Genomic DNA, 14,736 nt, shown 5'->3' with positions numbered 1-14,736 from the left:
CTATATCTATCCACTCATCCAGACTCATCAGACACCCATCATTTTGCAGCCTTCCCCTTACATGAAACTCGATTGTTACCGAGAAGATGACAGCCCACTTTCAGGCTACTGCACATAGAAGTCGATGAAGCGATAACGATGGCATAATGGATGGCACATAATAAGGCTAAAAAGAAGAGTTGAAGGAGGCATGTGTGAGGAGTGTTGGATCTCCTGGAGTTTGTTTGGTGTTTGTTGTTGGGAGGGGCGGGGGGTAAGGTGTTTACATTGAGCCTGGGTGGGGCTGGAATCTTTTTCTTTTAGTCTGAACACTTCCTTGCTTCTTGTCTTTCATATTAATTGTCAGTTTGCATGTAAGCTGATACTGTGTGTCCTGCAGGCTGTACAATCTGTACCGTATTGTATTGCAGACTAGAAGCTTAAACCTAATTTATAATTTGTCGCAAGACTGTCGGTGAAAATAATCACCTCACCTTTTCACTTGAAAATAATTCATTTCTTGGCAAAAGCGACACGGCATTGGGATGAAGCATGAGTTGGTTTAGCAGTCGTGTGCACAGTCTCAGCTTCTCTCCATTTGTTACCAACGTCATAAACTTTGAACACTGACGCGCCTCACCAAACGCACACACTTCCCAGCTCCCCGACTCAATCCACTGATGAGAAGGGCAGAAACAGCTTCTAACAGGGTTGTTTACACTGGATGTGCTACTCATTGGGGCAACTAGATAGCTAAAGCAGGGGGAGTGTTCAGTTTGCAAGCCTCTGAAGAGCTAAACCTTTGACTCTGCATATGTACAGACAGTTTTAGATAGCGGATTGCCAGGCGCAGCACCAATGGTGTTGCGGTAATAGATGAGACATTAAAGCTACCTCATGATAGGTCACTGGCTAGCGATATCACCCCACAATGTCAGCTTCAGATAACTTATACACTCACAAAACAAGGAAACGTCATGATCAGGTCAACACGAGCCCAAGATGGTTGAGGAAATTGAATGGATGACTTCTAGTAACATAGGTTCTGCGCAGTGTGTGAGCACAGCTAGTTCTGTCTAGGTGGCTACAATGGCGAAGATCGAACAATTCTGCATCATGAATCCTGTCATGTTACACAATAATTTAACCCAACTTGCTCCTATAAATACTGCCCATCTCCTACTTTTCTGACATTTGTATGTCAAAGCTAAAGCTGTCACAATACCAAAAAGTTGTGATACGGATATGAGCCAGTTATAACTTGATGGCTAGATCAGTCTCAGTGACAGAGGCAGGTTAACAGCACAAACAAGCATTCACATTTCTTCTCAATTTCTTTGGCTTTTGTATGAAGCAACAAGCAGGATTCTGTAAGTATATATAGACTTAATCTTTGTTGCCTTAGTTTAAATCTGGACACACACACACACACACACACACACACACACACACACACACACACACACACACACACACACACACACACACACACACACACACACACACACACACACACACACACACACAGTGAAGAGTTGTCTTACTTGGGACATTCATTTTGATGTTTTGTCCTGTATCGTGACAGCATGACAGTATTCAAGTACACAGTAAAATCTTCAATGTTAATTTATCCATTCGAAACTCTGACACTGGTTACATTTGTTAAATTAACAATCAGGATTTTATAGTGCACTGTTCACAACCATAGCTAAGACGTGGGGAAATCACTTCAGCTCAGAGGCGTATGATTATAGGCCTTCCCTGCAAAACCTCCAGGCAGAAGTTGGTTTCGTTTTAAAGAGATACCTCACTCTGGAATACAATTTAAAGTTTTCACTAAATACTTTAACCTCGCAGTGTATACTTATCCAGTATTAGCTGATAACAAACTAAGAGTTTGAACACAATTAAGACTGGGCCAAAACACCACCGAGCCGGGCTACACTGGGGACGGAATTGGCAGTGCAAAGGTATGCTGCCTCTATAATCAATGGGAACCGGCTGTGGTGCGCAGGTTGTGCGTAAGCCCCACACGTGAATCTTTTTCTTACGCAAGTGCTCTATTTTTTCGTGTGTCCACGGGAGTTACGCAGCCCTTCGACTCGCCTTCAGAAGAAAAAAAACAGTAAATACGGAACTCCCCACGGACAAATTGTCGGTGCAGCCACCTAAATATCGTTTCGTTCCGTCCACAGTGAAGCCCCCCCGTAAATATAAACAGGAGATCCCCTTCCCTGTTCGGTTAAAAATCTTCAACCATGAGTGTCTAAAGAAGGGGATTCACCGTTCCAACCAACAAGAATGCCAAATTTGGCGGAACGTGAAGTAATCGGTTCAGCTTGGGCAGTAAGCTTGTTCCCAGCAAAACATTTGCAAGAACATAAAACACTTTCCCCTAGATAATACAACTGGTACCAAGCAAAACAATTTTGAGGGGTTAAAAAAGGGGGGAAAAAAATAAAAGAAATACTGCGTTTCCCCTTTCCTGGGACTGCAGCTATTGGCTAGCAGATGGATGGCCTTAAGTGGTGATTGGTTGGGTGGAAGGGAAGGGAGGGTTCAAAGGTTAAGGTAATTTACAGTAAACTACAGATATATACACACACCCAAATTGTACAGAGAACAAATATGTACATGCTCAGGTTTCTTTTTTTTTAAACTATTTCCAAGACTTCTCTGTTCCAGCGCATCCTCCTGCTCTCTGTCCGACACTGTGGCCATCCTTTGAACACTTTTCTTGTAAATAAGCAAACATACCTTCCCAAAAGCCCCAAGTAATTGTTGTAAGTTCTGTATTGGGCTCACACTTTCTCTCTACCCCCAGACTGTCCTATTGCTTGCTGCCCCCTCCCAAATCCTGCCTCCCCTCCCTGGTGTAGTGTAACTTGGGATGAGAGGCAGATAGGGACGTGGGGCCAGGGGGGGGGGGGGGGGGTCAGGGGTCGGAAGGGGCCCGTTGAATCGATGGGTCTGATGACATCATAAAAGGGCGCCTTAGCTGTTCTTCAGCAGTGTTCTGTCTTCTGGGGGACATGAGGAGGAGGAGGAGGAGGAGGAGGAGGAGGAAGAGGAGGGAGCGACTGTCGTGGTAGCAGACGAAGAGGAGGAGGTCGTGGCTGAGGAGGCCGTGGCAGAGGAGGAGGAGTAGGAGGACGACGACGATGAGGAGGAGGAGGCAGGGTTCGGGGGGAACGAGAGGAGCTGTCCACTCTCGGAGGAGAGGAGGGAACAGGAGCGGAGGTCCACCGTTTGCAGAGAGGAGCAGCGACGCAACAACGGTACACTCTGCTCCGTCACTTTAACACAACCTGGGGACGCACACACACACACACACACACACACACACACACACACACACACACACACACACACACACACACACACACACACACACACACACACACACACACACACACACACACACACACACACACACACACACACACACACACACACACACACACACACACACACACACACACACACACACACAGCTCCATTACCTGCAGATTTGTGTAACATTAATATAACTACATAGTGGGTATAGATCATCATGCCTGGAAGTTGTACGGGAACGACTTTCTGGCCTTAACAGCCCATACATCTAAACAGAAAAGTATCTGATTTCATTAAACAACGTTGAATGACGTTAAACTCACTTTGCCACTCGACTTGCCACTCACTTTATTCATGCCATGCGCATACCCTCTATATATAGCATCTATAACTGCATGTGTCTAGTGCCTGTCACGTGTGAAGCCTGCCTGGTTCATGGTCGAAGCACATGGTTGGAAACACTTTCATAAACCCTTACATCCACATGTCAATCTCGGATAATTATGCAGGTGTGATGTGGTGGTGGAAATAGAAAACCCCCCTCCAAAGAAAAGCAAACTATTAATGCTATGCAAAAGTAATGGTGAAATCCATTTAAATGTGTTTCAGATGAACAAAATGGACCAAATCAACACGTTACCAGAGGTGTTGTGCTGCCCATAATTTAACATACAAGACATGTTATCAGACATTTTCTATGCATACAATATTAATGTCGATATGATCTCATTCTGTATTAAAAAAATTAAATAATTTTGTCCATTCTGAAAAATACATGTAACAGGTCATCTGCACTGCAGGCTTAGGCAAGTCAGATTGAACTTTAATACCTTATATTTAATTTTGTGAGCTTGTAGATCTGTTCACGCTGTTACTTTGGGTTTGTTTATCTGTAAAGACAATCGGACCGATTAAGTAATTAATCAAAAAACAACTAGAATCGGCCGACATCGATGTGTTTGCTGATTAATCGCCCATCACTGAGAGCATGTTGACATCACCGTGCGTCAGGTTGCCTAGTTTTGTTTTTATGATCCATGTACACGAGTCACGACCTCGTTGATCAAGTCAAGGCAGGCACGGCACGGATGAGGTCACGGGCCCACAAACACGGGTGTGCTGGGAAACATGAGACAGGCCTTATGCTGCGTTCACATTAGCAGCAACAAAACGACCAAGCATTGCCAGCTGCACTGCTGCCGAGTCACCTTTAAGTGCTGCATCACTCACACATTGCCATCATCAAGCGTGCATCTGACGAGTGAGAAAAATATAAAGGGGGAAAAGTATTGGGTTAAAAATAACTGAACTGGCTTAATAATAGAAAAGTTGAAGCCAGCTTAACCCATGTGTAGCTTTTTGTAACAGGTGTGAAAAGCTACTAGCGTCGGGCATCAGAATGATTTCGTGTTGCCGCTGGCTTCGGTTGAAAACGGCTTGTAGCCTTTCGCTTGCTGCTAGTGTGTGAACGCACCATTAGGCTCTCTTAACATACAGAGACAGTGTGTTCATACCTGCCATGAAGGTTACCTGAATTATAGGAGGATTCATTTGTGGGAGTGGGTGTCCATGTGTATATTTCTCTAGTAACAATTGTGTGTCAGTGTATGTATGTATGCTTAGGATGTTTTAATGATTCCGGTTCGTTAACGATTCCCTCTTAACGGTCCAATTCCTTAAAATTTCTCTTTGATGATTCCTATATAGGGGGTTCCAAATGGACAATTAGAAATCTGTAACTCTGAGAGTGTACAAATGTGGTGGAACCAATTCCGGTTCCTCAATGTTGGATCCGGTTCCTTTGGTTCCGGAACCCAATCCTGATGTAAATAGGTTTTCAATGTAATGAGTCCCGGGATGCAGGGATGGTCTTTTAGATGAGTCCCAGGGACATTTTATGAGTCCCACTTCAACGAAGTAATATATTGCCATTTTTACAAATTGCAGCATTTAACTCCCATTTCATTTTATATGGTTATAATGTGGTTATATTCATGTAGAAAACGGAGAAGAAATTATTATTATAACTAAAGCTAGAAAAATAAATTAGAATAAAAACAATGCTCTACATATTTCATATTATTTTGGCTATATGAAATCTATAATAATTCTGCCAGTTTTAACTGTTAATAAATTTTTGTTGTTTTCATTACACATTACACAATACATAAAAAATAAAAACGAATGCTACAAAACTAACCTGGAGATTAAGTAGAATCAGTCATGGAGGAGGTAGGCTGTGCACTAGGGCTGGGGCGGTATGGGATTTTTATTACCGCGGTTATTGTCGGCCCCCATACCGCCGGTATGGCGATAATTACCGCACCCCCCCCCCCCCCCCCCCCAGCGCGAAAAAAAAATCCTCCGGTTTTATAGTGTTATTTAGTCCGGTGGAACAGCGTGTATGGAGATGTATAGAGCAGGTCTGCAAAATCCGGTAAAACACCGTATACGGAGATGTATAGAGCAGCTGTGTGTCTAGTGCAGTTCCAGTGTCATTCGTCCTCCATGCGCGGCCCCCCCTCACAGCTCACACACACACAGTGGCACCGTTACAGAGACAAGACGACTCATATAGCTTTTCCACGTGTTTCTGTTGTTATCCAGTTTACCAAAATTAAATCCACAGCGCGAGGCAATTAACCCCCGCTGCAAACGATCCGGACTTTGTTTGTGTGATTATAATATATATAAATCCTTTTGGGCCAAGTAACCATTCTGGGCGTTGAGGAGGGGGCGTTAGCTATCAGGAGGAGTTAACAGGGGGTGCAGGCAAACAGAGTTTTGGAACGGATATTATGGACTACAGTTTTATTAAGGAAAGATTGGCATTTCAATGCCGCAACACGTGTTCGGGTGTCAATCAAATCAACTGCGTCAGACATCTCCCGCAGCCCGCTGTTAAAAAAAGAAATAAAAAAGCGAACGGATTTCACATCATTTCAGATCAAGACAAGTTGTGTTGAGCGTCTTTTTCCTGCGATCCCATTGATGTCACAACAGACATTTATAGGTGGGTCTGGTTTGGAGTAGCCTAATTTAAAACATTGTCCGACTTTGTTTTGAGCGAATATTAATACCTCGCGCTGTTGTAACAGCCAGGTGCATCGTGCATTGCTCAGACCGTCAGAGAGAGAGAGAAACATTAGGCTAAACGTGTAGCCTATGGATAAGGGCGCATCGTAAGTAACAGGTTTCAACGTTGTATTGATGTCTGTCAGCGAGAGACGAGAAGAGAAAGGGGGAGAGAGAGAGAAAAACATTAGGCTAAACGTGTAGCCTATGGATAAGGGTGCATCGTTGTAACGGTTTCAACTTTGTATTGATGCCTGTCAGCGAGAGAAGAGAAAGGGGGAGGGAGGGAGAGAGAGAGAGAGAGAGAGAGCTGTACAGACAGGACGGACAGAACTGTTTTTATCTTTTGACTGACTATAAGAAAAAGTCCTTCTGCACACCTACAATGGACAGGTGCGTCGGATAACTGGAACTGAGAAGTAGAGAAAAAAAGAATCCCGCACACTTCACTTGGAATCGCAATGGCAACCATTCTCACTCCAATGAAATGCCCGCTCAGCAGCGCATCGCATGAAACAAACACCTCACCATTCAAAAACGTCCCCTCATCATGGAACCTAAAATCTTAAACATATTAAACAAATTCCAAGTTAACTGATAGATTTAATATATGATGAATTGAAAGGTTCAACTTCCAGCCGCTCCACACCACGCAGCAACTGCGCGCCTCCCCAGTCCCCAAGCCATGAGTTAACATTATTGCTTGATTGATTGATTTAAGTTTGTATTAACAGTTTACAGTACATTTGCACAACTCAATACAAAAACTGTTAACTGTTACTCTGTGAGTGGACGACACCATAAAGCATTACACTTGTTTACAAGAGGGTCCACCTTGTTCAATTAATCATAACATTTTGTACACTATACACTTCTATAAAGCCAAAAACAGGAAATCATCATAAAGGAGGTAAAAAGGGGGAAAAACATATACAGTGAGGGGGAAAAGGGGTGGGTGGGGGTGGGTGGAGTCAAGGGATTTACATGTCTTAATGACAGTTGGTAGGGCGTTCCACATTTTTGTGGCATAGGAGTGAAATGAATTTAGGTGGAACCTCTTGTAAACAAGTGTAATGCTTTATTGGGTCGTCCACTCGCAGTTAACAGTCTTTGTATTGAGTTGTGCTTGAAATGTAGGCTACTGTAATTCTGCAAACTGTTAATAAATAGTTCAATCAATCAATCAATACTTGTTTGTGCCGAATCTGGGTTGCACATGGTTTGTTGAACTCCCTCTGGTGTTGCTGGCATATGATTAGACTGACTGAGCCTCACTGTTTATTATGATACACTTTATTTCATATCAACCATATGCACTTAGGCCTAGAACCCAGGGTTAGGGTTAGAACTAGGGTTAGGGTTAGGGTTAGAACCTAGGGCGCCAGAACAGCACGGACAAAAAAACTTTAAAAAAAAAAAAAAAAAAAACTTTAACTTTTTTTTTTTTTTTTTACCGCGGTAACGAACCCGATACCGCGGTATGCGTTGTATACCGGCGGTATGGCGATATTGCGGTTATTGCACCCAGCCCTACTGTGCACACATCATCATCATTAGAAGATGACTTGGGTTTAGGTTTAGAAAATCTTAATAGGGTTGCTAATATTTTCTGTTGTCCTGCAGTTGGCTTTGGCACTTTTTGGGGGGGCATTTTAATGTGTGTGGTGAAACCGGTCCAACATACAGTGTCGGCGTTTGTTACACGATGTGTGTTTCCCATTCAATCGGGTCTACTCTGCTTGTCTTGCTCAAAAATGTTCCCCCGTTTTTCCGTCTTTCTGTTTAGATGAGAGAGTTGCGACAACTCCGTTTACTGTTTATTCGTGGAGCTGCATGAGTCACTGAACGGTATGTTGTCGTCACTCTCTCTCTAAATGACTCTGGTCTCCAGGCTTTGCTCCACCCACCGCTAGTCTCTGAGCAAGATGGCGGCGCCCGTCAGTGTTGTTATTATTACAAAGTACTGGTTCTATTGTTTATAACGTAGAATGAGGTCGGATGTGGCCATGCAAAATGATCGTGTCCATGGATTATTGTTTTACCGATTTTTTTTTCGCGATATATTTTTTCACATTGATTATTATACTGAGTACAGTAGTGCATCCCGTGGACGCAGAGGTTGTTGGTGTATTGCGTCCCATAACTATACACTGCGTTTTGGGACGCAAAATGCAGGCAATTTTAATCTCTTGTTGTGTAGTGCGTGTACCTGCTAGGTTGATATGCGTGAGGCTCTCTCTCAGAGGCGATATAGGGGAGCTCAGGGTGTGAACCGTCTGGTCTGTGATGCTGCCACACTGACTCAGGTCCAGCTTGGCCAGGTGAGGAACGTAGCGCACCAACAGACGCGACGACGCGTCCGTCAGATCCAGGCCGGCCAATCGCAGCTCTGTCACATTCTGGAACCGCCCTCCCTTGGTTTCTCCATGTGCTGTATTGTCAGACAGTGGGGGAAGAGAATAATTTGAGGAGGAACAGGAGATGTGTTCAACACCTTTTGGAGTAAGAGTCAGCCGAACAAAGAAAACAGAAAAGGTCACTATTTCAGATGTTGTTCATCTTATTTATTGTTATTGCTGGGGTTTAGAAAGCACTTTCAGTGTAGTAGCAGTATATGTAGTAGCATTAAAAGTTTAGTCTTACGGCCAAGCTACACCAGGCTTTTCGCGCACAAAACGCGCGCGTTTACCCCCGCGCGTGCGTTTCATTTAGGTCCAGTCCTATTTTAAAAAACGCACGCGCGGGCCGCGCGTTTAGGGCAAACACGCGAGAAAAGCCTGGTGTAGCTTGGCCGCTACTCATGCCAGTGTCAAGTGAATATTAGTAGCTTTCTGAGATAGAGGAACCAGTGAAGTCCAACACAAATCCAATAAAAACAGATTTTTAGATCAGCCTTAGCGTTTTACACATAGGCAAAGCAGCTCTCCAGATGCGTTTCTTTTTTTCTTTTTCATTGGTGATTTATATATTCGAAACAATATGCAAGAAGCTTTGAGGCCCAAGAAGAGTGCTAGTCATCCTGCCAACAGGAGGGGCTGGGGAATGGGGATGCATGCTGTGCAGGGACTCTGCAAGGCTTGGGACTGGAATAGCCGCAATTTGCAACTCTAGATTATTTTATAATGGGATGAATCTAGAGTTGCAATACCCTCCATTGACTCCCCACTCATCCAATTTGGTTTGTGATCTGCTTGTCTTAAACAACGTTAAACTCACCAACATTGCAGCTGTAGTCCAAGCTTGAATTATCCTCTTTCAATCTGCCGAGCTTGTTTTTCATACAAATTCCCCTAGACATGTTATGAGCTACTTTCTGTCAAGACATCCTCTGCAGGTGATTCTTTTTCTAAGTGTTGCAGTTTGGAAGCACTCGTTTTTGTTAACGGGTCGCACTGCTGCCTCCTGCATTATGTGCAAATTCGAAACAGGTGGTACGCTGGGCTGTTCAGTGACTTATGACGAGTGCTTCCAAACTCCAGCACTTAGAAAAAGAATCACCTGCACAGAATTTCTTGACAGAAAGTAGCTCACAACATGTCTACGGGGGATTTTTATGAAAAACTAGCTCGGCAGATTGAAAGAGGATAATTCAAGCTTGGACTACAGCTGCAATGTTGGTGAGTTTAACGTTGTTTAAGACAAGCAGATCACAAACCAAATTGGATGAGTGGGGAGTCAATGGAGGGTATTGCAACTCTAGATTCATCCCATTGTAAACAAATCTAGAGTTGCAAATTGCGGCTAGGACTGGAACTGCCTTAAGAAACAGAGCCAGGCTTTTGTCTATGGTAGGTGTCACAGGAACAGCTTCTTCACTAAACAAAAAAATGTCTCACAGCCCCAGAACAAGCCCTGTAAAGCTGCGTTCAGACCTGGATAGTTAGAGCGGCATGATTACATTAAAAGTCAATGCAAAGATGAGAAGTTGCGCGAACGGGCACGACACGAACGAAGCAAACGGGTCCGGCCACCTGGTATCTTCGGCCCGACTGAAAAAATCCAACCCCTTTCCTGCACCGACTGAGTAGTTAGGAAGATATCTTGAGAACAGACATCCAGATTTTCAGGAAGATTTGAGGGATTTGTCAGTAGGCACAAGTCACATTTGGTGTCCTGTTGGTGTCCTCTTATAATGCATTTATTTTCCTTAATGTTTTATGTAAAGCACATTGATTTGTGTTAATGAAATGTGCTATACAATTAAACTTGCCTTGCACGAAAAGGTCAACGGCCAATATCGCAGTCAAGGTCATGGTCACCATTTGAGAATGAATGGGCAGATTTTCATGAAATGGGAATCATCAGCATGCTGCCCCCAAGACATACATTTTGAGTCAAAAAGGGCAAAGATCAGGGTCATAATCGAGAACAAGAGGCGAGGCATAATTTGCACCCCCAGGTGCATTTGTTTAATTAATGGAAGCAGTCCAGATCGTAATTAGCGACACCTGGTGACAAAAACATATTACTGTAATTACATTGACTTAATGATTGAAAACCATGGAGGACTTTTCAAATGTAACATGTAATGTTTTTGGCAATTATGGAGATGTATGCAAATTTGCCGTGGTATAAGCATGATAATGTACTGAGCGCAAATCAGTTATGAAAAGATAATGGCACTTCAGGGACGGCAGCCCTCTCTCATGCGATTACTTTCTCATAATTGACTTGCTCCCAGTGCATTGTTACATGCACTATTACATAATACTAGTGTAGTGCAGTGTATATATAGTACAATAAATAGATTATAGCATTACAGGTCCTTCTTAACCCCTATTATATATAATTTGTTGACCAGTGTACCTCAGGGCTTTACATAGGACTCATGTCATTTTTTTGCTCTACATTAAATGTCTTTGCCAAAAATAGCACACGTTGCGAGTTTTACGACATGTTGTGGGCTGCTCTTTTGGCTGAATGTTTGCCCCAGAATGTGGTTAACCATACGAGTATGATAACAGTCCTAATCATTGTTAGCTTCTGCTGATACATAACATAATATAATATTTCTATAGTTACTGCAGGGTATTTTCAGTACAGTACCTGTCCTGGTGTCAGGCGGGGGTGCGAGCAGCTCTCGGAGGTGTGAGTCCTTGAGCTCCTCTACCCTGCTGAGGTCCAGCAGTCTGAGACAGGGACAGACAGCCTGACACAGAGCAGACACCGACGACCACGGACAACCTGACACATTTAACTCTAATAGACCTGAGAGAGAGAGAGAGAGAGAGAGAGAGAGAGAGAGAGAGAGAGGGGGTCAACATATGGGAGATATAAGGGCACAGACGGTCACACAGACTTCATACGCCATCGTAGCCAAAGCAAGCCGAGACTTCATACGCGTACATTTCCCATGTTGTACTTGCAGGATTGTGGCCAGTGCCAGCAGGAGTGCTGGTCTTTCTTTTATTGCTCACTGAAAGAAAACAAGCCAAATCAATGGTGCTCCTTTCCTATTGGTTGCTGCCCTTTCAAAGTAAAACAATGTTTCACATTTCAAAGCCACCGACGTGCCACTCCACCCCTTTGCTCACATGCGTATGAAAAAAATAGAGTGACAGGATGTCAAAAGCTCTGAAGCAGGGCCAAGTTTGTGGGGTCCCACAAAGTCAAGAGACTACAGTAACAAGACACCCTGAAGTCTAATCTGAAGTCTCCTGGGTGAAAGAGGGACTCCGGTTCATTCTGTGTGACGTCATAAAATCCACACTGTAGAACTCACAACAGGCAGAGGAACTGACGTCAGGAGGACAGTGTGAGAAAGAGAATTAGCTCGGAAAAGACACACATGCCAAGACACACTGACAGGCAGAGTGAGATGGGCAGAACAAGAGAGACTAGGCAGAGAGAGAGAGGCAGGCGGGCATGTAGAGGGAGAGATAGAGAGGAGACAGACAGGCACTAGGCAGGCAGAGTGGGAGATGGACAGTAATTGAGGTTGTGTTACCTTGCAGACGGTTGATGAGCCACATGAGTTGTTTCTTAGAGATATTGGTGTATCCCAGGTTTAATGAGACCGGCTGGCGACGGATTATACCACTGAGCATGGGGGGGGTGATGGAGCGCTGCCTGCTCAGGTCGATCTGCGTCCACAACCTCTTATCACAACACCTGGAGAGAGACGGACAAATCATTGCTTTTGCTCGTCCTCCTCTCCTTCCAATGACTCAATCATCTTTTATAATCGCTTAAATTGATTTAAGGTCAATTTGTGCTTTGCGTGACAATTGCCGACTGACAGAGTGAGTGCAACAAAAGTGACGTTAAAACAATGTGTGGCGGAGGACCTCAGCAGATGGTGTTGCGTGTGTACCTGGAAAAAAAAGAAAAAAAAGAATGGTCGCAAAATGTTGAATAATGTGTGCGGTTGTCGGTTGGTTAGATGAAATAAGTTCCATTACCACAGAGATGCACGAGACCACATTCACTTCCTCGTTTACATTTTCTGGCAAGGCTGTCAGCGAGTCGCAGACAGTTGCGCTTGCGCAAGACTCAGAACGCGTGTGTGACACGTGCCGCGACTTGCCGCTCAAAGCATGAATTGACCTTAAACTCGTTTCAGCCCTAACGACACTGACCAGCGGCTCCAGGTGCGACAGACCCTCATGCAGACGCACAGCTCCCTGTGGCTGAGGTGCTGGAACACCCTCAGCCACACGTCGCGGGTCATGATGTGGGACGAGCCCGAGTCCAGGGGCAGGCAGCTGGGCTCGGGGCAGGCGGGTGGAGGTCTCACCAGGTGCCTCTCCATCTGGACGGGCCGCGGCGGCGAGGGCACGGCGGGGGGGCTGCGCTTCATCATGTGGGAGCGCGGGGCGAGGCGCGACGGCTGCGAGCGGGGGGAAGCCGCCATGGTAGACATCATCAACCCTCCCCCAGTTCCACCCACGCCGCCGCCTGCTCCTCCTCCCCCATTCGACGTGGGGATGGAGGACGAGTTGTTGGTCCGTGACGAAGACCCCGCCGATGTCTGGCTCTTGCTGTTGTTATTGTTGTTGTTGCTACGGATCTTGTTGCCACGGCTCCCGCCGCCGCCCTTCGCCCCGCCTCCTCCTCCCCCACCCCCGTGTCTGTGATTGGGCAGTGGCGTGCTGGCGTTCTCCTTCTCGCCGCCCTCCACCCCACCTCCCCGCTCCCGCCCCCCTGCTCCCCCCCGTGTGCGTCCGTTGCGCGCCTCCTGCCCGTTGCGCTGTTGCTGCTGTTTCCCCGCAAAGCCGTCCGAGTGTCCTCCTCCCGAGGACGGAGGCGTCTGATTGGAGGAGAGAGGGGAGGAGGGCGGACCCAGGGAGGAGGAGTTCTTCCTGGTTCTGTTCGTGGTGGTGGTGGTGGTTGTAGTGACGGAGGTCTCTTCCTCCTCCTCTCCTCCATCCAGCATCCCTCCTTTCCTCCCCCCTCCCACACCTCCCCCTCCCCTCTGAGGCTGCAGACTCCCATCCCCTCCTCTCCTGCGGCCTTTGTCCCCCGTCAGACCTCCGGCCTGCTGCTCCTCATCCCTCTCCTCCTCATCCTCCACCTTCACACCGGCCGTCTCTCCCTCAGACTCCTCGCTGGCGCTGAAGCCCAGCTCGGCCAGCCTCCGCTCCCTGTCCCTCTCACGCTCCCTCTCTCGCTCCCTCTCCCGGCGCTCCCTCTCCCCTCTGCTGCTGTTCCCGTAAACCAGAGGGGTGGGAGGGAGAGGCGGGTGGGAGGGAGAGGACGAAGGTGAGGACCCTCCTCCTCCCGCCCCGCCGGTCCCTCCCCCCGGCTCCCGCGACGAGTCGTCCGACTCGGACTCTGAGTCGGACTCGGAGCTGGAGGAGGAGGAGGACGAGGAGGAGGGCCGTCGCTCCAGCAGCTGACACATCCTCTTGAAGCGCTCCAGTTTCTCCCTGTGGTGGGAGCGCTGGTCCGCACTGGCCCCGCCTACGGCTCCGCCCCCCACCGCCTGGGAGGACGACGAAGAGCCCTGCCCACCTACTCCTGCTCCCCCTCCTCCCCCACCCCCCGAAGAGCTGCTGGGACCATTGGACTCTGACGGCTCTGACTTGGGCTTCTGGTGGACAGAGAGAGAGAGAGAGAGATCAAGGCAATCAGTTAATTCTGCAGTGTGCTAGTTCATTTACAGCATGTGTTTTAGAACAGGTTTTGCAAATATCAGAGCTTCTCAAACCTTTTCATTTCAAGAACCCCCATAACGCTGAGTGTAAATTTGGAACCCTCTCGAGGAAGCAAGAGGGTCCCTGGACCCTACTTTGAGAACCACTGGTATATCTGTTTCATAGCTAGCTATACAGCTAAATTCTCTCCCCTGTATTTATGAATTGTATTGTCCCCTTGTGAAAAGCAACTGCCATCATGCACCAATTC

General features: G+C 46.4%; 1 protein-coding gene across 2 annotated transcripts in view; it reads right to left on the bottom strand.

Annotated features, from left to right (window-relative positions):
• Positions 1–1,399: 1,399 nt before the first annotated feature.
• fbxl19 (F-box and leucine rich repeat protein 19) overlaps positions 1,400–14,736 on the bottom strand; it is a 35,242-nt gene continuing 21,905 nt past the window's right edge. For both annotated transcript variants that reach the window (XM_079520293.1, XM_079520294.1), the window contains exons 7-11: positions 12,969–14,422; positions 12,338–12,501; positions 11,437–11,598; positions 8,600–8,821; positions 1,400–3,287 (exon numbers count right to left, since the gene is read on the bottom strand). In XM_079520293.1, coding sequence (XP_079376419.1) covers positions 2,974–3,287; positions 8,600–8,821; positions 11,437–11,598; positions 12,338–12,501; positions 12,969–14,422 — 2,316 coding nt within the window. In that variant the 3' untranslated portion in view covers positions 1,400–2,973. The remainder of the gene's footprint in view (positions 3,288–8,599; positions 8,822–11,436; positions 11,599–12,337; positions 12,502–12,968; positions 14,423–14,736) is intronic.

Source organism: Electrona antarctica (assembly GCF_951216825.1).
Source record: "Electrona antarctica genome assembly, chromosome: 14".
Taxonomy (NCBI): domain Eukaryota; kingdom Metazoa; phylum Chordata; class Actinopteri; order Myctophiformes; family Myctophidae; genus Electrona; species Electrona antarctica.
The sequence above is the reverse complement of the archived record's forward strand: the minus strand, read 5'-3'. Positions and strand labels throughout refer to the sequence as shown.